The following is a 27,574-nucleotide window of genomic DNA, read 5'->3' as shown; positions in this document are numbered from 1 at the left end:
TATCGACGCGACACGCGTTTAGCCAATGAAGTCTACTCCATCGTAGCCCGACGTTTCCCTCGGAATGGCCCCCGCGCCTGCTTACTCAGAGCTTACACCGTACTGTTTTGAATGTTGCTGCAGGAGTTCGTTTAGTCAGATATGACGCAGGCCACAGTCACCGGCGCAGCTGGTTGAAATAGAAGATGGTATACAAAAAGGTGTCTATTTATTTGCAAACGCATGAGAATCAAGATATAGGTCGTTTATGCTTCAGTAATAAGAAAATCGGTTCGCTTCTTGCCGGTTACTTTGAGGAATTCTGGTGTACAGCTATACCAATGCTCGTCTAAAGAAGTGTTCGTTAGGAGAGCGTGATTATCTCATCGGCGAGTTATCTGATCATACCAAAGCTTTGATCAGGGTCGCACGAGCATTTTTCCACAGCAATCCACTCGGGTTCTCGGGGACATTGGCTCCATGGGTTGTGGAAATAGCCGATGTCATAGAACCAATGTACTTCGGATCTTTTCAACATAAGTGCTGCGGCAATGCTGTGCACCGGTGCATCGCCCCATCGTTCGTAAAAGAAACCTCCAGCCTTGTCCAAGTAATTAAAATAATCCATATATGCTTGCGATCGTAACCATGCAATGGAGCCAATTTCGAAATTGCTCCAAAAATGGCACAGGTTGTACGATTCACCACCATCGTTGCTAATCCATTCTAGCAAACTTTCCGGGTGGTCTTTGGGCAGAATGTGTTCTGGATGCTTGCGGATAAACTCTTTCACAGTATCCCACAATGTCGGAATGGTTTCCACGTATTCTTTGATAGATATGGTCCAGCCTTTCGCAGTCAAGTCGGTCAGTCAAATGAGTAATACCCAAAACTTTCTTGATAGATCAATACCATATTTGAGATCTCTTTCACGCATTACTTTGAATGGATCGTAATCAATATCGCAGGAAAACTTGACTGATGGTTCGACGCGCCTGAATGGTTGAAATTTAGACCAGATAGGTACACGGTAGATGTCCTTCTCTTTCTCTTTCTGATGCTTACCAGTAGTAATCGTAGCCATCTAGTCGAGGGTGCTGAAAGAAGAAACCGCTCTGGAATCTGGTACATCAAAGCATTAAATGGCGAGGAGCATAGTGGCAGGGGGAGTGTTGAGCGTACCGGCACATGTGTCTGTAAGACTCGCTTCCACCATAAATGATCTGTCTTTGTTCCATGTCTTCTCTGGCAGCTCGGGCTTTGTCCTGATCGATCCATGCTGGATAGCCCCACATGGTACTATTCAAAGTCTCATAGAAAGTCTCACCGGAAGCGATGCCGGAAGTATAGCGCTTGAATTTCTCGTCAAAAGGCTCGTCGTTCATGAAAATCCACGGGTATCCATGTCTGTGGTTGAAACGATCTTCCAGCTGTCGCATAGTCTCTCTCATTTCATTGAGGTCGCTGTTGCGAACCAAAACGACAAAGGCAGCGTTCTCGCGTGTGACGTTAAGGGAGGGCTTGTGAGCTGTGTGTACGACCTGGCGAGAACGGAACGCTCCGTTCTGGTGACCGACGAGTATGAGAGTGCATAGCAAAGAAATGGGCAGCAGGGTAAGCAGGAATGTGCGGCCTATCCTGGCAGTGATCATTGCTGGACAGAGATGGAGGGTAAGAAGACCGGCCTTGGCACTTTGCCTTGTTTGGGTGCATTTCTGCGCTCGCACGCAGAAAATGAAAAATCAGGGTTCCTCAAAACATCGCTGTGTCACCAACGGGTCGGCAAATGTCCATTCAAGGCCATTGTAAAGTAGGTTGCCAAGCTTGCTGATAATTATCCCTTTCCAAACTTTCCACATTGGTTATATCATTTTCTTCGCAGCGAGATTACAATAATCTTTTGTTAGAAGAAAGCGCCCGATTTCGAGGAATGTCCTATTTAAATATGCTATCTGTCCCAAAATAGCATCATCTCGCACCGCAATGGGCATACTCGCATTCTTTTCTTGCAGAGCTTGGGTTGCAAAAGCTTGCATAGAGATCAGTGATTTTTATCGCTAGGCATAACGGTTAGACTAAGATATTAATCAGATACCTCCAGAAAAGATTTTCTGAACGAGTTCTTGGCAAACACACCCTTTACATGTGTATCGGTGATGCATATCTTTGTATGCATACTCAATGAATATCAGAAACTTTGTGATCAAGTGCTTTAATGCGAGGCATAACGATACAGTGCGGCGGATAAGTGTATCTAGGGGGCCAGAAAAAAGAAATAATTACCAACCTGGGGAAGCTCAGAAAGGATTACTTACAGCCCAAAGCAATAGTTCTGGACTTATCGACGATGTCCTCTAGTCATTGAGGTCGGACTCGAGTTAATATTGCCGGTATCCATATACAGTCATAATATTCTTCATATACTTGTAAGCCAACGATATCACGTCCGAATATCTAGTTCAATGGAGTCTGTTGATACAGAATATTAAGACTCTCAAGTAAGCATATCACCTATCACATTTCCTCCATTATTATCAACACATTGCTTTATGCATATACGTCGTTTCCTGAACGAGAGAATATGAGAAAATGGATGGTATAAACCAAGAACGGAGAAAATTTTACCTGTTTGTCGCGCTTCCGGACATCCATTTGTTAACCTACATTAACATATTCACAGTTTCCTTCAAAGCTATAGCCTTAATGAGTGAGTGTTAAGCGTTAAAGAGACAATCGCTCTATTCTCGATGGATCTTCGGGGGACTCGAGGGAGTCACTCGACTAATTATTGTTGCAAGCGTATCAACAGCATCAGCAAGAAAAAGCCTCCATATGCATTGTGAAGACATAGCAAAGCTCATGGACATTTGATATTTGTACACAGGATATCCGAGGCAAATGAAATGACTTGTTATAAGCAAGCTGATAAACTCCGTTTATGGACTGGCAGTATTGTCTAGTTTTCAACCAGGTACCATTGTCTTCGCTCTTCAAACATTAAGTGTTTTGCAGCTGCTGATTCTCTTGCACAGAAATGAAGATTTCAGATCATTGCTTTCAGTTTATTCTATGACTTTTAAATCAAAAAATGTTCGGTGACAAGCCAAAGACGGTGTACTGGGTCTTCGACGGCAATTTCTGGGAATGTATTTAAGCGTCTCGCGTGCTATGTTGGATTATCTCAAGACCTTCGTCGACTTTCACCACACACTCTTTGTGCGTGCCCAAACGATGGCATCCAGGCGAGCATGGACTCCGAATATGCTCGATACCATAGCCTATGTGACCAAAACCATGTTCCGGTTCATCGTTCTGTCGGACTATCTCATACTCTTAAATTCGCTGAATTTTGCAGTTTTCCCCAATGGCGGTGCGTGAACAGCAAATTGCGCGATGACTTTTCTCGCTCGCACCACTCAAGTCGCTTCTCACCTTGTTCGTTCTTCTTACTCTACTGCTGCTACGATAATGACAGAGAAAGCTACCTTTGCTGCGGGCTGCTTCTGGTAATTTCCAACTTGCCATTGTTTGCTAAATCTCAAATCGTGATCGACGACAACTTTTCACCTTGCAGGGGTGTCGAGCATATCTACAGAAAGCACTTTGGCAAGGATGGTGTCACCACCAAGGTTGGATACACCGGTGGCAACACTGAAGACCCTGACTATCGCAAGGCAAGTCGCTTCTCTTCCTAACTCCTCAGCCTGCCAACTGTTAATCGAGATCGTGAGCTGACGATGACAAATCCAGGTGTGCACTGGCACGACAAACCACGCCGAGGCTTTGGAGATCACTTTTGACCCCAAGCGCGTATCGTATGAGACACTAGTTGAATTCTTTTACAAAATGCACGGTAAGCAAAGCTTTTTGGCGCTCTTGCATCTGTTGCTTACATAATATATGCACCTTAGACCCTACTACTGAAAACAAACAGGTAATTAATAAAGATATTCATCATTGTTCAATGCATCAATTAACATACAATATACATATATTAGGGCCCTGATGTCGGTACTCAATACAGATCGGCCATCTTTTACCATTCGCCTGAGCAAAAGGAGGTTGCAGAGAAGGTGACAAAGGAAGTCCAGGAAAAGCATTACAAGGACAAGCAGATTGTGACAGAAATTGTCCCTGCCGGCAAGTTTTTCGATGCAGAGACCTACCACCAGGTAAGGCATTCTTCACTCGAAATTAGCTTGCAGAAACTGAAAAGATAATTACCATCTGACAGCTTTACCTGGAAAAGAATCCTACTGGATATGCGGTAAGAACTGTGGAGGGTGTAGTAGCACCATTTCACGTGAAATGCTAACGAAACTATTTCCAGTGCCCCACGCATTACTTGCGCTGGTAAAGACTGTAAATCATTGCTTATGCATCTGTAACATACTCTGCATGAATAACATCAGAACGCGGATTGAGCATTCCGTTAATCGAACGACATCTGATTGAGAATTTATTTATTGATATCTATGAGCGAGTTGTAATGCGCTCCTAATGAATAAAGATGCTTGTGATATCTAAATACGTAAAGGAGTCAATGTAGTCTCTCGAATAACACGATATACTCTATACTTACGCAAGTTTCAACGGCTCTTTCCCTGGATACTGTTCCTCATTCACCTTGAGTACCGGCGCTCCCATCTGGATGATATGTATCGGTACTTGCTTTGCGTTCGACAATGCTAAGATCTATTATTTTCAATCTTGTTAGATATATTGCTCATCTCCAAATGAAAACAAATGTTACCTCTAATTGTCCACCCCAAACAGGAGTTTCCACCATGTCTTTGCAATACTTTTCAAAATCGTCTGCATTCGGATGCCATATTTAGTCCCCATAGAGAAACAAAAACTATTGTGTGGGTCTACCTGGACCGAACATGTCTCCGTTATCCTTATAAAGGAATGGCATAAAGTCATCTGGATGGTCTTTCATGTAATTTGCAGCCGTCTCTCGAAGTTCTTTGTAAGTTGCCTAAGACACATATCTACCAAATGAGATATCTATTCGTTGCCACCCAATATAGTACGTACCGTCTCATGATACCGTTGAGATAGTTGATCTGCCACTGCATTGTACAAGCTAAAAGCAAATTTTCAGTAACCTGCACCTGAACCGCACTTTATATCGGAAGTTAATGTATACCAATGCCCATCCGCCGTGATCTGGTACCAAGTATTTAGTATTTCATTTGTCCCATATCATATGTTTTGCTTTATTACCTCGCGAACTTGTAACCGCATCGGTACAAGTAATTCCTCGATAGCCTTTTTCTCCAATGCAGCCATATCCACTTGCTGACTAGCTTCCTTTTCAGCCTCTTCTCGCATCCGTTCCATTTCAGCTTTACGCCGTTCTTGTCGTAACTTGTTCTTATTCGGTTTTTTAGCCTTTGGAGCCCCAGAGGGAGTTGGAACGGGTGCTACCGGCGTCTCTTCAAGGGTCAATTCGTTCAATCGATCTAGAGAGATTCCATCGTCGAACTATTCCCATGGTTTAGAACCTGGAGGACTGCCATATGCATCCAAATGCTTGGTAACTCACTTCGTCGGGCTCGCCCTTGACTTTACGCAGCTCCTCCTCGTGTCTCGTACGTAGTTCATACTCGAGGTCATTGATCTTTTGCTGGATCTCTCTCTTTTTCTTCTTGTCGGCTTTCTGTATCGTCTTTTTCATATTTGCAATTTTGGTTTGCAGCGACCTTTCTTCAGAACGATGCCGTTCAAGCACGCTTTCAAGCGTTTCTGCACCCGACGAGGCATCGACTGCCTTGTTTTGAACTTCAGTAGGACCATTTACAACGTCAGCTGCAGCTTGTTGTAACTCTCGGTCGGTCGCGTCGCTCATTTGTAGACTGGAACAGAATGTAAGGAAAAAAAATGGGTGCCCTGTCTGTTGTTAACCCAGCTTTTGATCGGATCGGGCTCTTGATCACGATCGCATGAATCCCACGACTGCAAGTCATCGTTTATTGATGAGGACATATTTGCGTGCTACCCAAACATGTATAGCGTAAGCGTATCTAATACATTGGTATTCAGGATGCCACTGACATCAGCTACTATGTCCAATTGAGTACAGACAAATTTCTCCTTGTTTATATGAATTCCTTATCCAGGGTGCAAGTATGCAAAGCCATCTCTGTATATGATACTCTTAATTCCTACAATGCCCTTGGAAAGAAGGAGATCTACCGCCAACAGAAAAGGACTAGAACCAAGGTGATAAAGTCTGATCAAGCGAGAATATGCATACCACCTGCGTATAGCTTAGGAGAAGATGGATTGGCTGTGCAGTCTAGATCAATGGCACTTTACAGTACAATAGCATGAAAGCAAGAAACATTCCCAGCGGAAACGCTAAGATAATGCGAAAATATGTCATTGTAGAAATGTCATTCTATGTCGTTCTTTCTTGCCTAGAAAAGGTAGAATGTTTCTCTCTTTCAATCCACGCCAGGGATACTCGGCGTTGTGGCGGAAAATAAAGTGCATAGAGCCTCCTATACAGTCCTAGAAAAGCTTTCCAAACACTAGAGTTTATCCGAGAAAGGGGAATTGAGGAATATAGCTGTAAGACTGTGATATTACAATGAAAAGTAGTAATCGAAAAATGGGAAAAGAAGGGGGTAGGAGAAAGAAATAGTACAAAGATTACTGTGCGATTGCAGGTGTGGATGATGAGATCGGGGAGTATTATTAAGAAAGGGATTTTTATATGCTGTGGATCCTGTTGATTCTTTTGCAAGTAGATAGTGAAAGGTTTGCTCCCCGCTGACCTTATTAGATGCTTGATGATGGATGTTGGCGTTTGCTGTGCGCTCCTTACTCTACAATTACGGAACCTAGAAAGGGTAGCGCTTGGTGGGTATTGGTGGAGGTGGAGACGGCGGATTATACACTGAATCGAGCGAAAACCGAGACGTATCAAGAGAGATTGTAGCGGTATCAGATGTGAATAAGGGTGAATTCAGTAAGTCATCCATTGGACTCTGGCGGCTTTGCTCATGCTCTGGTGCTGTGCGCTCCTGAGTCGAGGTCTCAATTTTCAGGCCTTTTGATGGAGGTGCCTTTTCTGTCGTCGGTGTCATTTCTGTCGAAGATTCTTCTTGTTCTCGCTGTTCCTCCTTTTGAGTTGACTTGTCGTCGGTTGCACGCGAGGATCGACGGCTTGTATCCTGTTGTTTGATGGACACGGCGGTCTCCTCTCCGCTGATGCTTTTGACCTCGTGCTTTGGCTGGTGTACTGTCTCATGCTTCGTTTGCTCTTGGTATTCCTTTTCCTTGGTATCAGCCTGCTCACCAGGCTTGTTTACAGGCTCGGGATACTTGCTCGGCAAGGTTTTGACGGTTTCAGATTTGTTATCAGCAAAATATTGCTTGACTTCAATTGTGTCAACGGGGGAAGTTGGGGGACCATCCAGGGTGGAATTCTGCGGTACACGCGAGGACATGCCGCTGTCGGGGGGCATTCTATCTTCAATGTCGCGAGGAGGCGGAGTATCACTTTCTTTTTCTCTGCCGCTGAGTACCCATTTTTTAAGAATGTCGACCTCTACATTGCCGAGAATCAACTGTTCTACATGATATAGCAGCAACGGCGTAGACAGGACTCCCACAGTACCGGGATCGCCGTGTTGGTACAGCACGTTAATCAATGGGACGCCCATGGCAACAGTCTTTGTTGCACCACAATACTAAAATGAAAATATGCAGTGTTAGTACTAAGGAGAGAGTTGATTCATCAATAAGAAAAGGCAACATTACCATGACCGCTACCGTATCCTCGCGGGAGTAACGCAGGCGTGCCAGCCAAGCAGGCTCCTTGACTGAGGAGGGGAAGGGAAGGTATGCCAGGAAGAAACATAGAAGCGAAAATAAGACGTAGAATGCAGCGTTTAGAATAGCAACAGCAACAATGTCGGTTGCAGAGACGGCGGAGAATGACTCGTTGTAGAATGCATCGCAAAAGACTGACCATACCATGCAAAGCAAACAGACGCTGCTAACGTCAGACAACCTCCATTTGACTTTAATTTTGGCGACTTGCTCGGTGAATATGAGCTGGATGATTTGGCCGATGACCAGCGGCAGCAAAACGGTGAGACCGAGTTGTTTAAGCACAGTGATGAAATCGACGGTGCCGCCACTATGTGCTGCTTCATGCTCGGGCGTGGCGTCAATGAGTGGCTCCTGGAATGTGTCTACAAGTGCTGGCGATACAAAGATGCCGAGTACATTGCCGACTGCAGCGTTCATGAGAGCTAGGAGCAAGACGCATGAGCCTCCATTTATGTTACACAAAGGTAGATCAGATCTCTGTGTTACCTGTGGCTTCGTTGCCCTTGGCGGTCTTTGTCATGACAACATTGGATGACACCGTAGTCGGGGTGCTAGCAGCAATGACCAAACCGATGAGAACCAGCGAGTTCATGGATGCATGGAGTTTGAAGAATAGAAGGACAACGCCGAATACAAAGAATGGGATGATAACTAGATTGATTATTTGAACCAGCAAATGTAAGCGGATGCGCATGAACGTTTGGGTGAGGATCTTCGTTCGAAGGGACAGGCCAGAAATGAGGAAAATGATAATGACGGCTCCTAGATATTGTATAATTAATACATAATTGAACTTTATAGCAAGCACAATATATGTTATATTCATACCCCATTTTATAGACCATTCAGCCCGGATGTAACCGCCTTTCCGGGCGACATTGGGCGCTGCCCACGCAATAGTTATTACGAATGCAAGGCCAACAAGGAACCAGTACTTTTTAAGCAGAGTCAAGAAGACGGTTTTGAATTTCCGAAGCAACGTGGAAAAAGAGGTGTCAGTGGCGTCGTTAGATTCCGGTTTCTCGTCATAAGATGGCGGGTAGGCTGGCTTTTGAGAGAGTGGAGATGGCGAATATTCATTGATTCCTCGGCTGACAGTGGCATCGCTCGCGAAGGAAGATGCAGCCCTCAACTTTGAAGAGTCAGCCATTGATTGCAGACAAAGGCAGACAAGATGAAGTAGAAGAAAAAAAAGGGAAATCGAGGGAGTGGAAGAAAGAAAGTGGAAAAGAGGTCAAGGAGATCAGAGTCATTTTAAATATCCTTTTTAAAATAGGATGCAGTTGTCCGCTTACATTTTGATTCAGGGGAACGTCAAAGAGTAGCGAAAGAGTAAGTTAGCTAAAGAACACGATCAAGTCTTTAGTTGGGGGGAGGAGGAGGTCCATGTTTGGGATGTCACTGCGTCGCACACGGTGGAACCTCAGCATTTTCAGGCAGACGAAATGTTTCGATTTCCCATCGTTTTCTTTTTTCTCTTTACCCTTTTTTCCCTTCATTCTTTGCAAGTTCTTTTCTTCTCAACGATTTAATGACTAGAGAAAGGCTCCTATATGCTCTCCCTTTGACAAAGACCGGTTCGCCCGACAATGCCAAGACCGTAAGTTTGTCCTTTCTTTTTATCCGCCCACTTTATGCACCCGGCTTGCATATCTCGTCTTTCCCGCAGCCCTTATTCTTTAGGGACGGGAGGCCGTCTTTTTGCCACAGCAGCAGAAGCAGCAGCGGGACAATAGCACGCAAGACTCCCTCTTTCCTAAAGTAACCCCCAAACCTGCCCTTTACACTCCCCCAAACTCTCTCTGTGCGTTTCCCTCTGCATACGAACATTCTGCCCAGAAACATGAATCCCTGAAACTGAACTCTCTCGTGCCTTTTGTCTAGTATATCCGGATACCGCTTACAGATGGTAACGATGATGTTCTGCTGCGATTTATTCTCGAGCCTGGCTCGGACCCATGCGGTGTGACGTATTGCCCAACGTTGCACACTACATATCCCATTGATGGGTAGGACAGATCTTCTGCCAATTGGGATTACCCTTTATGTTCTTGCACTGATATCATCATTCTTTATTGTACATAGAACTTTTGACAGATCCAAATTTCATGCTCTACCGTACGTACGTCGTGGGGATAGCCAAGACCAACAAAATGAGGGGAACGGCCTGCTTGCGTGACAGCCCGAATATTTTTTTTTGGGCATTGGCTAAAACTGGTCATATTTTTGGGGTTATATTAGATTCTCTCCAGATTCTCACTCTCCCGTGCAAGCTCGATATATATGCGACATCCGCCTATTGAATCCCGGCGCATACGAGTACCATGTTACCTATCGGCGGGAGAATGCATTGCATCACAGCCAGACTGGGTACTTTGTAGTCGAGCCGCGGCTGTATGTCGGCAGTAAGTTGCTGCCATTAGATGCGCTTATGATACAGTCTGTAGTTCCAAAATGGTTGGGACCCGTATCCAAATGGAAACCACACATAGAGCTTGTTAAGGCCACGGGTTATAACATGATTCACTTTGCGCCTATGCAGCAGCGAGGATCTTCGGATTCACCGTACAGTATACGTGATCAACTGCTCTTTTCGGATGACTTGTTTGATCATCCCGACTTATCGCGTCAGGAGAGAGTAGAAATCGTTCGCCAAGTCGTGACAGACTTGTACGAAAACCAGAACATCCTCTGTCTATCTGATATTGTCTGGAATCATACTAGTCACGACTCACCGTTGCTGAAATATCATCCAGATGCAGGTTAGCTTGCTTTCGGTTGCGGCGGTGGGCCGGGGGGGGGGGTCGTGCGAAGCAAAGAGATGCAGGGTGAAGATACAACAGCTAACACAGCTGCAAATTGTACATGCTTTTCTTCATTTAATAAGGCTACAATCTCCACAATTCACCACATCTTGTCCCGGCTTATGAACTTGATACTGCACTTTTGGAGCTGTCTGGATGCCTGGAGGAGAAGCTGCTGCCTTCAAAGATCACCTCGGACCAAGACGTCAATGCCATTGTCAAGCACATCAGAACAATTTTATTTCCCGACCTTAGATTGTGGGAATACAAGGTGGTGAATGTAGAAGCAGCTGTATCGGCTTTGCGCCAATTTCTTGAAAGCGACGATAGAAAGATACATACGTACGACGGAGAGGATGCGGTCCATCATGCGATTGATAAACAAGCATCCCTTTTAGCTCGTTACGCTCTCACGAAAGGACATCCTGGTACACGTTTCAACGTGTCAGTAGATGTACCTCGCGCAGCTTCGTTTATGCTTGCCCTTGCAGGGGAGAAAGTTCCGACTACAGGCACGAAGCAGCAGCAGCAGCAGCAGCAGCATCTGCTTGCAACTTTTAAGCAGCTGCTAGATCAATACAATGTCGCACCCTATGCAGAATACGGCGAGGACGTGAAAGTGGCGCTAGAGAATATTGCTTCGCGAATAAGGTTCAGGTTTCTCGATGCAAATGGACCTCGGCTAAGCAGAGTGAGCCTCGAGTAAGTAAACTTTTTTTTTGACAGCGGGCTGAAGCGCGGGCTGGGCAGATCGGTTTGGAACTGAGCTTACGTCTAATGCCGGATGGAACATCAAGGTCTCCTCTGCTTGAAAGCTACTTTACTAGACTCGATCCAAATACCAATTACCCGGCTGGCAGTATGCAGCTCGCAAATAACGGCTGGATATGGGCTGCAGATCCCACGCAGGACTTTGCTGGCCCAGCATCGTCGGCCTATCTCCGCCGTCAAGTGATCTGCTGGGGCGATTGTGTAAAGCTGCGTTACGGGAACTCGCCAAAAGACAACCCCTGGCTATGGGACCACATGAAGATATACACAGAGCAGATTGCATCCATATTTCATGGCATACGTATTGACAATTGCCATTCAACTCCTATCCACGTGGCAGAGTATCTGCTTGATGCAGCGCGCCGCATCCGTCCTGATCTGTACGTTCTTGCAGAACTATTCACAGGCTCACCGCAATTAGACAATCTCTTCGTTTCCAAGCTGGGAATACATGCATTGCTAAGGGAAGCCATGCAGGCTTGGGATCCTCACGAACTATCTAGACTAGCACATCGCCACGGAGGCAAGCCGTTCGGAAGCATGGATGAACAATTAAATTGGAAACGCACGCAGCTCAAGGATGGCACGACAGCATTGATGATTCCAGTGGAGAATGGAAGTATGCCTCGCGCGCTCTTCATGGATTGTACCCATGACAACGAAACACCGTATCAAAAACGTACTGCAGAGGCAAGTTTAAGCGAACGAAAAGAATCTTCTGCAGCAGCCCGCAATATATATTAATTTAGATGAAACTTGCCTCCATCTGCAGGACTCGTTGCCCAATGCAGCCATCGTTGCATTTTCAGACTGCGCAGTAGGCAGCGTAAAAGGTTACGATGAGCTGTATCCTTATCTGCTGGATGTAGTTGACGAGAAACGTCTTTACACACCATTTATCGACACATCGGCTGGAATTATACAAATGAAGGGATTGTTACAGAAGCTGCATATGGAAATGTCCATGCAGGGCTACACAGAGGTACATGTTCATCACGAAGACGACTACGTTATTGTGCACAGACAGCATCCCGTGACGCACAACGGATATTTGCTCATCGCGCGTACCGCTTTCCAAAGCAATCACAGCGACAGACCTTGGCCTGTTCGATTACATATGACAAGACTTGAGTACATTGCCGGTGCTACGCTCAAGGTGGATGCATCAAGGAATCCGTGCGAGACCAAATATTTGGTCGGGTTGCCTAGCCGCACAGTTAACCTACCAGAACCATCCATTGAGCATTTGCCAGGGGAAGAGCAAGGAACTTGGTACGCTCAGATCAATGTGGATGAAGGACTTAAGCCTGGTTCAGTCTATATTTTCAAGACGTCGCTCAAGCACGATGGCGATCCAGACGACTTACTGACAAATTGGTCATGCAGGATTGTGGAAAATCTGGATTTGTTGGATTGCAACGTCGTTCTATACCGATGCGAGGGCGAGGAGATGGATGCTATCCCTGGCAATGGCGCCTATTATATTCCCAATTTTGGAAAAATGCAATACTGCGGCCTTGAGGGCTTCATGGCAGTCTTGCGGCCGATCATCCGAGACAACGATTTGGGGCATCCGTTCTGCGACAACCTGAGACAAGGATCCTGGGCCATGGACTACATCGCCGGTCGACTATCGCGATATCTGCCACAATATCCTCACCTAAAACCGCTTATTGCATGGCTTACTGAGCGGTTCGATATCGTCAAACGGTCCCCAAAATTCCTAGTGCCAAAGTATTTTAGCATGGTTATCCACACAGCATACAACGGGGTGCGTGCTCATGCTATTGCTCAAATGGCACCGTTTGTCGCGCAAGGTGACATCTTTGTTCAATCTCTCGCGTTATGTGGAGTCCAGATGCAAGGTATCGCCCCGTCTACCGGACTTCATCCAACACAGGTAACCGCCTGTCTTGCCGCTGGCTTACCTCACTTCACCCACGGCTGTATGCGAACCTGGGGACGCGATGTCTTCATCTCTCTCCGCGGTCTGTTGATGGTGACAGGACGGTTCGACGAAGCTAAAGAACATATTATACGGTTCGCATCAACGCTTCGACACGGCTTGATCCCCAACTTGCTAGATGCTGGCCGGAATCCAAGGTACAATGCTCGAGATGCAGTGTGGTGGTTCATGCAAGCTATCCAGGATTATTACCATATGGCTCCTGATGGCAAAGATATCCTAAGTGCTCGAGTACAGCGACGATTCCCTCCAAACAACGACTATGTTCCTGTCGAGCAAGCATTCCAGTGGGAGTGCAGCCTTGCAGAACTTATACAGGAGATTATGCAAAACCATGCCCAGGGCATTCATTTCAGAGAACACAATGCAGGACCTGCTATTGATTCGCAAATGACGGACGCTGGTTTCAGTATCGATATCTATCTGGATCCGGATACTGGTGTTTTGGTAGGTGGAAATGAATGGAACTGTGGAACATGGATGGACAAGATGGGTGAAAGTGTCAGGGCTGGCAACAAGGGCCATCCTGGCACGTCAAGAGACGGTGCTCCTATAGAGATCACTGGACTAGTCAAGAGCGCTTTGCGTTGGATTCTCCAATTGATCAAGTGTGGAGAGTTCAAATGGACTGGCGTCCAAGTTGACGGATCTACGTTGACCTTTCAGGAATGGAACGACAGGCTTGAACAAAGCTTTGAACACATATACTATATTCCTAAAGGTGAGTATATATATATTCTTGCTTTCTATCAGTAGACATTCTAATTCCTGACATGCACATGCGACACAGATCCAGCTCAAGATGACAAGTATGCAGTCGATCCACACATAATCAACCGTCGCGGTATCTACAAGGATGTTTACAAGGCCACACATCCTTACACCGAGTATCAGTTCAGGCCTAACCTCTGTGTTGCGATGGTCGTTGCTCCAGAACTTTTTGACCCTGCGCATGCAAAAGAATGTCTAGAGCTCATGAATGTCGTCCTGCTCGGTCCTCTTGGTATGCGTACGCTTGATCCATCTGATTTGCGCTATCGCCCATATTACAACAATGCAGACGATTCGGATGACTACGACGTTGCAAAGGGACGCAATTATCATCAAGGACCAGAATGGGTTTGGCCTGTTGGATATTACTTAAGGGCTGAGTACCAGATGAAGGCGTTGACTCCTGAAGGTATCGCAAAGATATTGTATGCACACAGACGAGAGATTATGCAAAATCCATGGGCAGGATTGCCAGAACTCACGAACAAGGATGGTGAAACGTGCTGGGATTCCTGCTTCAGTCAAGCCTGGTCTGCATCTTGTATTTTAGATATTTTGTATGATTTGAAATAAATTTTATGTGTAGCAGTAGTATATTTCATTACTTTCAGCTTTCAGTCGCCACGTTACAATGATACCACATTTGTATTTAGTTGTCTTCAACAACATGAAATTCACATATTGAAGGCAGAGTCGCAATCTTTGCATGTTGATGTAATATACAAATTGAAAATCAATTTTATTCTTTGCATCGTTGGGAATCGAGTTGATAACAAATTGAGTAAGTCAATTTAGTAGTTGAAGCAGGTAACATGGCAAGGGAATTGTTTCGAGGGTGACAAATTGTTGTAATTACAATTTACTTTTTTCCAAGCAGCATGGCCCTGAAATCATCGTTGGACAGAGACGTAGCAGGAACGGTCGCCGCTTCTTCCGCTCTCTGATCCTGCGGCTGGTTGCGCCTCGAAATCGCTCCACCTAGCCTGATTGCCTTGCGAGCCCGACCTCTTGGTCTCGGTCCACGTCTTGGTGCACTTTTTGCCTTCGGTCCTTTCTCTTCCTCTTTGCTGCTTCGTAATCGCTTTCCACTTTCTTCAGTCTTGTCATTCGTTTCATTCTCCTCAGAGATCTCTGATGCTTTTCGTTTCCGCGATGCAGGCTGATCTTGAGTAGTATCCATGTGTTCGATTTGCTCAGAAGTGTTCGCTTCCGGTTCAATGTTATCCTCTTTTGTACTCTTCTGCTGCTCGATCTTGTCCTCTTCAACGGTCTGGTTTGTGCTTTGCTGCACAATCTGCTCATCCTCTGCAGCTTGAGGCATTGGAGTTTGTTGCTCAACTTTAGGCTCTGCAGCAGCCGATCTTGGCTTCTTTGGACCCCTCTTTCTCTGCAAACCCGTTTATCATTGTTAGGAATATGTCTCCAATGTAACTAAGTATCTATGTACCTTTGCTGGTCTTTGAGGCTTTGCAGCCTCAGCAGCCGCCTGTGCCCGTGCCTCTGCTTGCCACTGAGCTGTCAATGTCCTGTTCTTCGTGGAGATGCGTAGAAGCATATCCGTAATAGTGTCCGCATTGCCGATTTCGTGTTCCATAGCCATATATGCATCCATGAACTTTTGAGGTTGATCAAGGTTCTTGGGAATTGCTCGTCTGAATAGCCCACGAGCAATGTTTGTTCTGCCAAGCAACCTATTCATGACATAATAACGTTGAGATCACTGATTGTTTCCGGGTAATTTTTCAGTTTACCTTTCAAACTGAATGTATTCCAGCCATGTATCGGTCGATCGCCCATATCGTTTTACAATTCTCTCCCACAATTCTGTTGACTTGGGATAGTTGTGAAGATGGAAACCCTAAAGCATATTGTGGATAACAACTTTAGTTGGCTTATACGCATCCAAATTACCTCAATGAAAGCATATCGCTTTTCGATGCGGAAATAAGGGTCTCCGCTTCCTGGGAAACTATCTTCAAGATACACAAGCGCCTCTTCAAATGCGAGACGAAGCTCATTAACGCTATCACCTGCAAAAACATCATCTTAATAACAAGTGACATGTGCCATAATTATTCTACACTTACTATCATCCCACTCCGTGAGATTCCGAAGGTAATCACATTTCGCAAGGAACACGGTCACCATATCTTCCAGACTAGAGCGTAAAGTCTCGTTGCCGAGTGCACGGTCGAATATTTCTACATTGAATCATTAGCTAAACGCCAAGGCAAAAGAGAGATAAGAAAAAGGGCACACTTACCGAGCACCTGCTCTTTCGGCCGATTCTCAAGTTCCTATGCATGAATACATCAGCAAACAAATATTTGAAGCAGCCTCAGGTGCAGCAGGGATGAGAAAAATATACTCACCATCACTCTAGCCATGTGTGCCCAAAGAAAACCTGACCAAGGGCAGTTGCGAAGAGAGCGAAGTAGAACAGTTTCCAAGACGCTGTAAACACGGGCATTTTCCAGCTAATATTGTGTGTTAGCAGCAGATTCTGCAAATACCGTTTCTATGTCAACGATAATTACCAAGAAGCAGATGTAGTCATTCCATAGCATCACATCAGTGCAATAAATGGAAATGGCTCTTTCGTACAAGTTTTGTACGTGATTGAGACTTGACTTCTTGTCTGTGCCCTTCTCATAGTCGATATATTCATAGAAAACTTCCAAAGAATAACCATTCTGAGCCTAAGTAGATAGATTGGATTACGAAGAGGCAAGGGTATTCTCTCATAGGCGTATACATACCAGCTTTCGCTCATAAAAATCGCGTTCCTCGGCAGCTTTCTTTATGCCGGCATACAGTTTGTTTTTCTGCACCATAGTTTCTTCATAGTTGGCATTATCCCAGCTGCTGATCAGGTTGGAATATCTGTTGAATGTCTCTTCACATGCTATTCCAGAATTTTGATTGTTAAGATTTGACCTGTGAGCAAAGAGCAACGCGTCGATTACTCACCGGTGTGTACTATCTTCAGTCGTTCATCGTAAAGAGCTTTCAATCTTTCAAGCTGATCAGGTCTACAATCATAACACATTCTTAGTAGATAGTGGGAGCGAAGGAATAAGATTTGAATCTTACTCTTTGAATTTCTACGCAGGATAGTGACAGTGAGTTTATCCTTATTTTGAATCTTTTCACTTTCTATTTACCTCGAGGATTTGTCGTTCGAAATCAGCATACTTGTTCCAGATTTCGTGGCTCTTTATATTCACGAATATAAGTAATCCCAAAAAGGACATTTATTTGTGCAGCGACATCTCATGTTACCTGCGCCACGTGATTTCTGGTGGCTGCAACAGCCTTCAGGAGCTGATTGCGAGTCGACTCTATCAACTCGGCCACATCTTGCTCATTTTCGACTTGACTTCCATCTTCTCCCCATTTGGCATAGAACTTTTCAAGGAAATATTCGACGTAATCTTTCCAGATAGGGATAGCTGGTAAATTTTAAGTTCGTAAGAGTTACTTGCATTACAGACTAGGATTACTCGAATAGCTTACATAGGTAGTCCTTTTGTGCTTCTTCGTAAAGCTCTTTCAGCTTCTCTTCATCACCGCTCTTCTTTGTATCTTGGATCCACTTGAGCCACATGTCTTTGGAAGCCAAATCAGAAGAGGCATGCAGTAATATTCTTGACTTTTTATGTGGATACAAACCTTCAGTTAGAGGGTACAATTTATGCATCTGTTGACGCGCATATTCCAACTGGTCTGGGACGTCGGCTTTCTCAAGCAGATCAATGATCTTGACATGGAGATCGTAACGCGTAGCATCCTTTTCAAGCTGCATACAAAGTCACAGAAAAGGATGGTAAGAACCGGCAAGTGGACGTGATCAGCATGATCTGTTACCTCTTCCATCAAGCCTGGGAGTTCTTCAAGAGCATTCAAAGTGTCCTGCGCCTTGTCCTCCTCTGTCATTGGTGGCGTCTCCGTTTCGTCGCGTTGCAACTCTGTAGTACTTTCCCACACGCCAATATTGGTATCTTCGCCTGGGTCATTTAGAGGTTCCGGGTCGATCGGGATCATTGTCTTTTGTCGTTTCAGAGAGCTCATTTTTCTTTTTGACGAGTTCCTGCAGGAAAGAGAGAAAATTGAAGCGCGGAGGTCGAGACAACACACCCAGTGACATTTATAGGGAAAATGAATAAACTTAGGAGTGTTGTTGTAAAATTTGAGCACATTTCGCTCTCATGTGTTATGGAGCTTTGAAATGATAATGATTAAGATAATCGCGTACAGCAGGAGAGATGTGATAACATGAAAGAAGCGAAATCTTCGGTGCCTCCTCAGTTCCTCTAGCTATTATTCGGACAGACAGATAGTGGTCGCTGTTGGACAGATTAATCCCGTTGCTAATGAAGGAGGTTGACATCAATTCCTACGAAAGAGTAGATAAGATGAAGAAAAGAAGCTGGAAAAGGTATGACGGAGGGGACTTCGTCATTTAAAGTGCTTGCGAATAGGGACAATCAAATAGATAAAACAAAGGTCTCTCCTATTTATTATATGTACTTAAACAAAGAAAGGCTGGGGCACAAAGAAGCTGGCCTTGATTTTACGTTTGTCGTATAGCATGATGGATCTCTTACAAACATTTTCGATTTGAAAGCATGATTTTATGCCGTAAACCACATTCTCCTATCTGTCTGTCCGAAGCCAATCCTAAATTGATCCCCACGGAAACCCGTTCGCAAGTCCGTGCATTCTGATTGGAAATCAGCAGCCGCTGGACTTTTTTTTTTCTTTTCAGTGGATGTTCCGTGCTGTGCGATCTTTTTCAAGGCACATACCATTCTACGGAAGCAGATCGACCATGAGCCCTACGACGACAACGCAAAAGCTTTCTGGCTACGAATTCTACAACAAGGCACTGGGGAACCCCAAGTTTATCGTGGCACCCATGGTTGATCAGTCCGAGCATGCTTGGCGAGTTTTGTGTCGACGACATGGAGCCCAGGTCTGCTTCACTCCCATGTTCCATGCTCGCTTGTTTAGCGAACCAGGCCATGGAGAAAAGTACCGTGCTGAGCAGTGGTCGAGTGACAAGGACGATCGTCCGTTAATCGTCCAAGTAAGTGCAATTTTTTGTGAGTTGTTTAATTCGTCGTTCCTGTATCCTAACATCATACTAACTTGTAGTTTTGCGCCAACGATCCCGATATCCTACTCCGTGCAGCAAAGTTGGTCGAAAATGATTGCGATGCTGTTGACTTGAATTTGGGATGCCCACAACATATCGCAAAACGTGGCCATTATGGCTCCTATTTACAAGATGAATGGGAACTCATCGAGAAAATGGTCTCGACATTGCATCGGGAGCTCGCAATACCTGTCACTGTCAAAATTCGAGTCTTCCCAACCGTTGAGAAAACCGTAGAATATGCAAAGATGATTGAACGTGCAGGCGCACAAATGTTGACAGTCCACGGACGATTGCGAGAACAGAAGGGTCATCACACTGGGCTTGCGGATTGGGATAAGATCAAGGCTGTGAAAGAGGCTCTCAAGATCCCGGTCGTTGCCAATGGTAACATCCTCTACTACGAAGATGTTCAAAGATGCATTGATTACACTGGTGTGGACGGAGTCATGAGTGCCGAAGGCAATCTGCATAATCCAGCAATTTTTGAGAAGCGTGACATGCCTCCTTTTACCTGGGAGATGGCACAGGAATACTTGGAAATTTGCAGAGACGTGTGCCCGAATACCAAAGGAGGAGCTATTAAGGGACATTTGTTCAAGATTTTCAGACCAAGCTTGTCGATACACACAGATCTACGCTCGAAGCTCGGTCAAGCAAAGAGTTGGCAAGAATACTGGGACGTTACGATGGAATTGAAGAAGCGTCTTGAAGAGGAACGCGAACGCGTAGGCGAGGAGGAATTCATGGGCCAAGCTGATGAAAAGGGTATCCGCAAGTATGCTCATTGGCGTTGCCAGCCAGCCATCCGTCCACCAGTCGAAGCAACTAAAGGTACAGAGGCGAAAAACGGAAAGCGTGAAGCGGAAAAGCAGGCGGATGGCAACGAAGCAAACAAGAAGATCAAGACGGAGGAACCAGAGGCAGCGACGACCGCGTAGACGAATAGATCTCTCAAATTGTTACATTCTGATATCTTGCATTACCGCATCTCCTTGTACATACCAGCTGAGGTTATTAAGATCTTCATTGCTTTTACTTTTATCTCTTTGTTTTTGTATCATCGCAAAAGAATACAGTTCTGTTATTTCTAGTTCATCGTTCTTCACCGACTAGCAAAACGTGCTTGCTTAAAGCTCCTGGAACGAACATTCTGTTTCCCCGGTATCTGCTAGTTCTGCAGATCTGTACGACATCAAGACTGAGGCGCAGTTTACAGTTATAACTTTATTTAGTATGGACAGTACCCATTCATTTCACGGAATAAGTCAGCTGTCACGAGTAGACTTGATTTTTGTGGCTCAGGAACCAGCAATGCCACAATCTGTGGATTTTTTAGGTAGAATACTGAATTGTTCTGGGGTTTCTTTTCATTCTTTTTCTCTCTCGCGTTGTTATCGAAGATCAACATAATGTTTGGAAGAAGGGGAGGTCAACCTTTACAGCGAGACTGGGATGAATCGAGCGACGGCGGTGCAAGCATCGAATCGTCAGACGAGGGAGAAGACGATTTCCATCAGCAATCACAGCTGCGAGAAAGACGTACTAGCCGCGAAGCATTTTCGCCACCACAACGACCACAGACATCAGTAACATCAGCTTCCGAGCCGTCTGATCTGAGGCACAAAAAGCGAATCCCGGTATGGAAGGCAAAACGGAGAACAATCGGCAGAACCACAAAGACTGATCCACCATTCAGGAAAATATCAAGACGATGGAGAGGATCAGCACGCTTTCTCTATTCCGGAGTGCAATTCTTCCCATATTAAATATTCTGCTTACATGTGCCTTGATTGGAATTTTGATCTACGTCTTTCTTGTAACTGACGGTCAGAGAATCGATTTCACCTTGAGCAACATCCCACCTAGCACTCTAGTGTCCCTTATAATGACACTCCTAACTCTTCTTCTCAGTGGTGGAATTGCATTGCAAGTATATCGGAGTGGGCCTCAGTAGTGATCTGCATTGACATGATCTACCTGTTTTCAACAACAGTGCACTGTCCGAATACAAGTGGTTCCGCTTCCAGCGCCAGAATAGCAGCTTATCTTTCCTGGACACTTACGATGCTTGCGCACGCGGTGTAGGTGGTAAGTCTTGGTTATGTACTTTATCTGTCACATACAGATCTCTAAATAGAAATTATGGAATCATTCAGGTGCACTCCGGGTACTACCATACTTAAGATTTGATCTTATACTGATAGCCGCGATCATCTTCAACTTGGGTTTAATTGCCATGGGTCCCGCTGCTCAGTCGCTGCTGCACACAACTGAAGTCGATTACTGTGTGTGGGACACAGAAAACGCCAGCCTTCCATACAACAGTTTGACGATAAATGATGCGACCACTTATAATTTGAACATAAACGATCCTCGTACAATTCGTGGTGTCAAAAATGACTACGTGGTAGCCGCAGCTGTCACTCAAGTTCTAAAAGATCTTCCGCTGATGGCAGCACCTAACTGCCCTTCCGATGCACTAAATTGTAGTTACTACAACGTACCTACACCGCATACCGAATTGAATTGCAACATTGGGTCCATAAATACTACGCAGATCGTTGATATCCATCACAACAACGTGACAACCATCCACGACTATGAATATACTTTCAGCTTCGACTCACCACCGAGCATAATGCCACGATTTTACTATCACGGCTCTATGTTGGGACGGACCTACTACGACTTGATGAACATGACTTTTGAAGAGCACAAGAGCAGTCTAAACACAACGTACGATCCGGTTATCCGACGAGGCATCGGCGAGCAAAAGTTTGTCATGCTTACATTCAACGATACCATGCAATCATCAATAGGCGACGTCAAAGACCTGGTTGTGCGAGAGTGCACTTTGAATTCCTTTGTTAACAACACGGATTTTGCGTTCGTCAGAAACAAGACTTTAACGCGAGAAAACCAGACCCTCCCGGTCACACTCGACTACGATCAACTCGGCAACAATACGTTCTGGATGACTTCCTACCCATCGATTGTTAACTATACTACTATGAACACGTATGCCTTCCAGATATCCATCTTGAAGACCATTATTCTCGGTAACGAGGACTACTTCAACTCAAACTTCATGTACGGAATCGATAAGGTTAGCACAGGTAAGCATTTGCAGCTTGAAATGCAAAACCTAAGCTGACGAGATGTGCATATCCAGATGAATTCTTCCGTCGACTATTTAAGCGAATGGGCCTGAACTTTGCATTATTGGATCCTGCACAGTTTTTAAGGACCTACGGTTACACCTGTTACGCGCAAATTCATATTTATCAGCTTGATCCGGCAGCATACTTTACATTATCACTAGTATTGCTGCTTCCTCTTGTCTGCTGGGTCTTGACATGGATTGTGTCGCTGCATCAACTTAACGGAGTCTCTCGCGGGCAGTCGCAAGTTGCTTTGCTTATTACAAGTCTCACAGCTGCAGCGCGAGAACGAGTGCAAGGTCTTTCCCAGTCTGATCAGTACACAATGCTTTCCGCAGCCAGCAAGGTTACTGTTCGATATGGCGAGCGGACTCAGTCAGGATCTGCAAAGTTTGGATTACCGGACGAGGTCATACCTATTGCAGGATCAAGAAGGAGGTCTATATAGAAGTAATAGCTAGTAGTTACCGTTCTTTATACCGTTATTATTATTATTATTATCCTACCTTGACATATAAAATTCAGAAACTTCTACTGCTCATACTGGATCAAATCATTAACAGGATCTGGTCTAACTACGTGAGCATGTGAGAAAGAAGACAAAGGAAAACAGGAGGCTGGAAGTTTGTGGCGCAGAATCCTTTTCTGTAATCTATAGAGCACAAATGCACCATCATACATCAAGGCTAAAATTGTTGTTTTCAGCGGCAAGGATGATAACATTTTCATTTTCATCCTGCTACCTCTTAATATCGGTTACAGTCTCCATGGATGGATGTCTTTAGTAGACACAGTCTCTGATGCAGTCGATAATCCAAGCCTTCGCATTGATTTATGAGAAACAAGGATTAAAGTGGCACAGTTTGTGGTACAATAGCTACGCTGCGTATGACAGAACTTCGATCAGAGTTCAGATATGTTCGAGTTGACCAAACACCTTTCTTCCTTTCGTTTCTTTCGTTTCATTTTCACTTTGTTGCCCGTACGATGGTTTAGCGATGACTGCATCGAGTCAGAGATCTATTGCATCAAGAAGAAATTCAGAAGAAGATAATGAAGATCGACGATCGGTTTCTATCATAGGAGGATCATGTTCTTCAAGTTCCTCGACAGCTAGCAGCAGGGCGGAGGAAAAACATGAAACGAAGCAACGAAAGAAGATGGCTGGATCCATGGATCTTCTCCAAGTCACATTTTTCCCTTCATTTAACGTTCTCGTCACTGTTGTCTTGATTGCCGTCCTGGTTTACATATACGACCAAGCAGATGGGCAGGATGCAGAAACCTATCGTATAGCAGGAATGCGCGTACCTACCATCCTCGCGCTTATCATGTCGCTAGCTGTTATGTTCATCGCAGGGGGCGTTGGCTTGTAAGTGTTCATATGACTTGTAAATTTTCTGGAAAGATTCTTGATTTACCTCGTTACATCCTGGATAGTGCATTGTCCGAATACAAGTGGGTACATTTTCAGCGCCATACTTCCAGCTTGAGTCTTTTGGATGCATATGATGGAACTTCGCGCGGTTTTGGAGGTTAGAGATTAATACTTTAAGGATCATGATGTTAGATTTACTTACATTAGAGTAGTATAGGAGCCATTCGAGCACTACCTGCCCTTGGATTCAGTGTTGTCTTGATACCGGGTATCCTGATACAACTGCTTTCAATAGCAATGGCCCCTGCAGCGCAAGAAGTGCTGCAAATTGGCACTACACAGCAATGCTCCCCTGATTCTAGTGGGAATTTGCCTTCCACTGACTTCCGTACCGATGATTACACAACTTTCAGTTCAGCCACGCTCGATCCTAGGTCTATCCATGGCATATACAACGATTTTATGGTCCGTTATGCCTTTCAACATGCTAAGAGTGGTCTGCCAATTCAAGCCAACGCTGCATGTCCCAACAATGCATACTGTACTTATTCTAACATTGCAATCCCGCACACAACTGCAGAGTGCACGGCTGGTTCCCTTGATACGCCTATTATGGATATTCATGCAAATAACGTGACCACACTTCGCCAGTACTGGGCTAAGGATATTAGCAATGTATTCACGACTTTTATCGACGATGCACCACGGGTGTTTTACGAGGGATCCATGGCAGGCCGCACATTTTATGATCTCAAAAATTTAACGCTTACTAGATTGCAAAATAATACTTACAACACTGCCATCCGCAATATGTTTGGCGATTAAAAATTTGTCTTTGCCACCTTCAACAACAGCATGCGCTCACCTTCTTACGAATCGGACAAGAATATCATCCCTGACATACAAGTATGTACCCTGCGCTCTTTTCTCAACATATCAACCTGGATGGCGTATGGAAGCCTGTTTATGCAAGTAGGCGTGGAGACTTCGACGCCGGTCACCATCGAGTACGACAAGATAGGCAGCAATACGTTTATATATGATCAGCTGCATAGCACCAATGTGTTTAATCTACTGAGTTATAAGCAGTATTTCCAATGATCAACTCGTACGCTCTGCAAATATCCATCATGAAAACCCTGGTTATTGATGCTCCATATGTACACATTCTTGGAAAGAAATACGCAAACGGCGACTACAGATCCTGGGCAAGTCTTACTCCTACGCAGTATCTGTCGAAATGCTCGAGCATACAGGTAAGTCGTGGCATTGACGTCGGGTCTAAGCATTGGCGAGACCATAACAATGGGAAGCGTCTGCAGACAGGTACCCAGCACGTTCAACTTATCAAGACCAAGTTACTATGCTGTATCGCTGGTCCTGTTGGTACCGCTGATATGGTGGGTGAGCGTGTGGATCCTCAGTTTGTACCGCACCAACGGCGTATCACGTGGACAATCGCTCGTGGCGCTGCTTGTCGCCGGCCTTACACCAGCGGTGCAGAGAGAATTCCAGGGCATGTCCCAAGCCGATCAGTATACTTTGATTAAGTATGCCAGAGGAGTACGTGTTCGACTGGGCGAAGTTGGCGTAGAAGAAGCTCACGCCACCTTGGGATTATCGCATGAAGTTGAACCTCTACGAGTGCGAAGAAACTCATTTTGAGCAAGCTATCCTTCTTTCAAGCAGATTCCCTCCCTGTATATTGGCGTATCCAAATTGGAATCATTTAGGAAACTGTCATCGCCACTTTTGATACTTTTGACATTGTATATTCACCCGTCATCCTTGATAGTTCCCTTTTCCGTTCTCTTATCTACACAAAATTCTTAATTTCTAGTGTATCCGGAATATATATATGGCCCTGCTATTCGCATTTACATTGATCGGTGACAAAGATAGCAATTTCATCTTATAGTAACTCAAACGCTATTGTTGCTCCAATCTTGAGCTGGACAAAGTGCAGAACTACTGGACAATGGCGCGATGTCCTTATTGGCTAGAGCATGACTAAAAACTAGCCTTTTAAGTATGCAAGCGGCGGTTGAAAAGCTAGAATGAAAATGAGACCTGCCCAGCAACATCGTCAGATCAGATGGTGTCATCCCGCGCGAGAGGTATATTCACCACCAGCAGCGCTCCAAAATTATTGCGTGAAATATATTCGAATGTCTAGAACAGACTTCCGCAAACAAAAAGTTACTTGAATGACAGGAAATATCGGTCTTGAATTATCGCAAATCGCAGGGAGTTGAGCAAGAGCAGCTTTTGGATGATAGAAAGGAATATTCTTTGGAATGTTCCGGAACATAGTATGGAGTATTATTTCGTCTTCCCGATTGTTGTTAGTAGTACCGAGATCTGGGGTCACAAAAAAAGCTTAAACGAAGACGAATAAAATGTTCAGATAGTTGACTCCCTTTGACGGATTGAGCTGGAAGAAACGCGCTCCAAGGGTCATGGCTGAGATAGAAGCTTTAGTTTAGCTCCAACAGAAAAAAAATAACACTGTAGAGCCAATGTGACGAAATGTGAAACAGAAAAAAAAAAAACTTTTGGGCCCAATTCAAAAGACTTTCTGCAAAAAAAAGTTCTTCATGTTTCTACAGAAATGTCCCTCTTCGTTGGGCGTCTGCCGCCGCACATACGGGAACGCGATCTAGAAAACATATTCTATCGTTATGGCAGAATAACCCGCTGTCAAGTCAAGGTAAGAGATCGCGCGTCTGCGTGGTCCATGCCACCATGCAATGAACAAAGCTCGTCTCAATTAACTTGCGGCAATGAGCAGAGAGGCGTCAGCTATTGCAAGTGTCCGATCCAGAAATATTGCGAAACTTTTTAGAATCCTTATCCGGAATTTTCATTTGGTAGCATACGGATTTGTTGAATTCGACAGCAGGCGCGATGCACGTGAAGCAATGAAAGATACGGATGGCATGGTAGCTACATAACCGAGGGAACAGGATACGGTCATTAGGTTAACTTTTATGCTCTTTTCTTTTGGCAGTATATTGATGGAGTGCGCATGATCGTTGAGCGCGCAAAAGGAGCAGTACGCAGGGGAAGCGATCCAAACACTTGTTTCCGTTGTGACCAGGAGGGTATGAGAGACGATCTGCGTGGAATTTGTTGCTGATCCTAAATAGGCCCACGCAATGCTCATATATACGTGTAGGTCATTGGGCGAGAGATTGTCAATCCAGGTGAGAAAAAGGGTCGCAATTAAGGCGGGATAATAATGAAGATCACATCTGCCGATTATTGGACAAGGGAGGAGCAGTGACGGGGAAACTCACCTCTGATCTTCATAGCCGAAGACGATATCAAAGCCCGAGATATTCTTCACGCTCAAGGTCCTCGCACAGCAGCTCTCTACGATCCAGAAGTTACTCGCGTTCACGAACACCACCTCGGTCAAGGCACCGACGTCGTAGCTACTCATACTCACCTAGCCGCAGAAGTAGAAGAAGAGGGGAAGGAAGAAGAGACTACTACAGCAGTCGCTCCAGAAGCAGACACGATAGATACTCTCGGTCCCGATCTCCGTCTTCTCGACGTGGAACAAGATCGCGTTCCTGAAAGTGGCGGATAACAACAGCGAACACTAGGAGCACAGGATGTTCCGTACCCGCCGCACATACACAGATCACGCATACAGACGAACACGAACACGCACCTACCACATTGTCATCCAGCGTTACCCCTTCTGCTATCCCCTTCCATTTTAATAGT

At 45.0% G+C, this 27,574-nt stretch overlaps 11 protein-coding genes across 11 annotated transcripts; 7 read left to right on the top strand and 4 right to left on the bottom strand.

Moving 5' to 3' along the window:
- Window positions 1-245: 245 nt before the first annotated feature.
- Window positions 246-1,631, bottom strand: VTP01DRAFT_9379 (uncharacterized protein; the record flags this gene model as incomplete). The annotated part of the gene is made up of 5 exons (XM_069388604.1): window positions 246-328; window positions 388-828; window positions 892-974; window positions 1,045-1,101; window positions 1,162-1,631. 5 exons carry the CDS (start codon window positions 1,629-1,631, stop codon window positions 246-248), a joined length of 1,134 nt encoding a protein of 377 aa, XP_069240885.1.
- A 1,741-nt stretch (window positions 1,632-3,372) lies between these two features.
- Window positions 3,373-4,336, top strand: VTP01DRAFT_9378 (uncharacterized protein; the record flags this gene model as incomplete). The annotated part of the gene is made up of 7 exons (XM_069388603.1): window positions 3,373-3,485; window positions 3,554-3,653; window positions 3,730-3,832; window positions 3,891-3,913; window positions 3,978-4,151; window positions 4,214-4,246; window positions 4,310-4,336. The coding sequence occupies 7 exons, from the start codon at window positions 3,373-3,375 to the stop codon at window positions 4,334-4,336; spliced, it is 573 nt and encodes a 190-aa protein (XP_069240884.1).
- Window positions 4,337-4,438: 102 nt separating this feature from the next.
- On the bottom strand, window positions 4,439-5,833 carry VTP01DRAFT_9377 (uncharacterized protein; the record flags this gene model as incomplete). The annotated part of the gene is made up of 8 exons (XM_069388602.1): window positions 4,439-4,502; window positions 4,562-4,674; window positions 4,733-4,794; window positions 4,855-4,960; window positions 5,020-5,068; window positions 5,132-5,151; window positions 5,209-5,469; window positions 5,531-5,833. The coding sequence occupies 8 exons, from the start codon at window positions 5,831-5,833 to the stop codon at window positions 4,439-4,441; spliced, it is 978 nt and encodes a 325-aa protein (XP_069240883.1).
- A 997-nt stretch (window positions 5,834-6,830) lies between these two features.
- VTP01DRAFT_9376 (uncharacterized protein) lies at window positions 6,831-8,977 on the bottom strand (the record flags this gene model as incomplete). Its single annotated transcript, XM_069388601.1, has 4 exons — window positions 6,831-7,682; window positions 7,753-8,249; window positions 8,314-8,589; window positions 8,656-8,977. 4 exons carry the CDS (start codon window positions 8,975-8,977, stop codon window positions 6,831-6,833), a joined length of 1,947 nt encoding a protein of 648 aa, XP_069240882.1.
- A 381-nt stretch (window positions 8,978-9,358) lies between these two features.
- VTP01DRAFT_9375 (uncharacterized protein) lies at window positions 9,359-14,712 on the top strand (the record flags this gene model as incomplete). The annotated part of the gene is made up of 8 exons (XM_069388600.1): window positions 9,359-9,427; window positions 9,712-9,836; window positions 9,913-9,945; window positions 10,069-10,589; window positions 10,715-11,333; window positions 11,429-12,092; window positions 12,175-14,089; window positions 14,159-14,712. 8 exons carry the CDS (start codon window positions 9,359-9,361, stop codon window positions 14,710-14,712), a joined length of 4,500 nt encoding a protein of 1,499 aa, XP_069240881.1.
- A 286-nt stretch (window positions 14,713-14,998) lies between these two features.
- VTP01DRAFT_9374 (uncharacterized protein) lies at window positions 14,999-18,210 on the bottom strand (the record flags this gene model as incomplete). Its single annotated transcript, XM_069388599.1, has 16 exons — window positions 14,999-15,526; window positions 15,587-15,830; window positions 15,891-15,997; window positions 16,051-16,169; window positions 16,227-16,340; window positions 16,403-16,436; window positions 16,512-16,616; window positions 16,677-16,838; window positions 16,899-17,044; window positions 17,110-17,171; window positions 17,233-17,243; window positions 17,304-17,354; window positions 17,422-17,591; window positions 17,656-17,748; window positions 17,812-17,938; window positions 18,007-18,210. 16 exons carry the CDS (start codon window positions 18,208-18,210, stop codon window positions 14,999-15,001), a joined length of 2,277 nt encoding a protein of 758 aa, XP_069240880.1.
- Window positions 18,211-18,970: 760 nt separating this feature from the next.
- VTP01DRAFT_9373 (uncharacterized protein) lies at window positions 18,971-20,238 on the top strand (the record flags this gene model as incomplete). Its single annotated transcript, XM_069388598.1, has 2 exons — window positions 18,971-19,228; window positions 19,297-20,238. 2 exons carry the CDS (start codon window positions 18,971-18,973, stop codon window positions 20,236-20,238), a joined length of 1,200 nt encoding a protein of 399 aa, XP_069240879.1.
- A 471-nt stretch (window positions 20,239-20,709) lies between these two features.
- Window positions 20,710-22,909, top strand: VTP01DRAFT_9372 (uncharacterized protein; the record flags this gene model as incomplete). The annotated part of the gene is made up of 5 exons (XM_069388597.1): window positions 20,710-20,937; window positions 20,997-21,226; window positions 21,294-21,388; window positions 21,457-22,416; window positions 22,473-22,909. 5 exons carry the CDS (start codon window positions 20,710-20,712, stop codon window positions 22,907-22,909), a joined length of 1,950 nt encoding a protein of 649 aa, XP_069240878.1.
- Window positions 22,910-23,459: 550 nt separating this feature from the next.
- Window positions 23,460-24,664, top strand: VTP01DRAFT_9371 (uncharacterized protein; the record flags this gene model as incomplete). The annotated part of the gene is made up of 3 exons (XM_069388596.1): window positions 23,460-23,833; window positions 23,902-23,996; window positions 24,057-24,664. The coding sequence occupies 3 exons, from the start codon at window positions 23,460-23,462 to the stop codon at window positions 24,662-24,664; spliced, it is 1,077 nt and encodes a 358-aa protein (XP_069240877.1).
- Window positions 24,665-24,936: 272 nt separating this feature from the next.
- Window positions 24,937-25,504, top strand: VTP01DRAFT_9370 (uncharacterized protein; the record flags this gene model as incomplete). Its single annotated transcript, XM_069388595.1, has 2 exons — window positions 24,937-25,095; window positions 25,166-25,504. The coding sequence occupies 2 exons, from the start codon at window positions 24,937-24,939 to the stop codon at window positions 25,502-25,504; spliced, it is 498 nt and encodes a 165-aa protein (XP_069240876.1).
- A 1,118-nt stretch (window positions 25,505-26,622) lies between these two features.
- Window positions 26,623-27,434, top strand: VTP01DRAFT_9369 (uncharacterized protein; the record flags this gene model as incomplete). Its single annotated transcript, XM_069388593.1, has 3 exons — window positions 26,623-26,781; window positions 26,850-26,943; window positions 27,154-27,434. 3 exons carry the CDS (start codon window positions 26,623-26,625, stop codon window positions 27,432-27,434), a joined length of 534 nt encoding a protein of 177 aa, XP_069240875.1.
- Between the last annotated feature and the right edge of the window lie 140 nt (window positions 27,435-27,574).

The sequence above is a fragment of the Rhizomucor pusillus genome, assembly GCF_041956525.1.
Source record: "Rhizomucor pusillus strain CBS 183.67 unplaced genomic scaffold VTP01scaffold_6, whole genome shotgun sequence".
NCBI lineage: Eukaryota > Fungi > Mucoromycota > Mucoromycetes > Mucorales > Lichtheimiaceae > Rhizomucor > Rhizomucor pusillus.
This window is presented reverse-complemented; position numbering and strand designations above follow the sequence as displayed.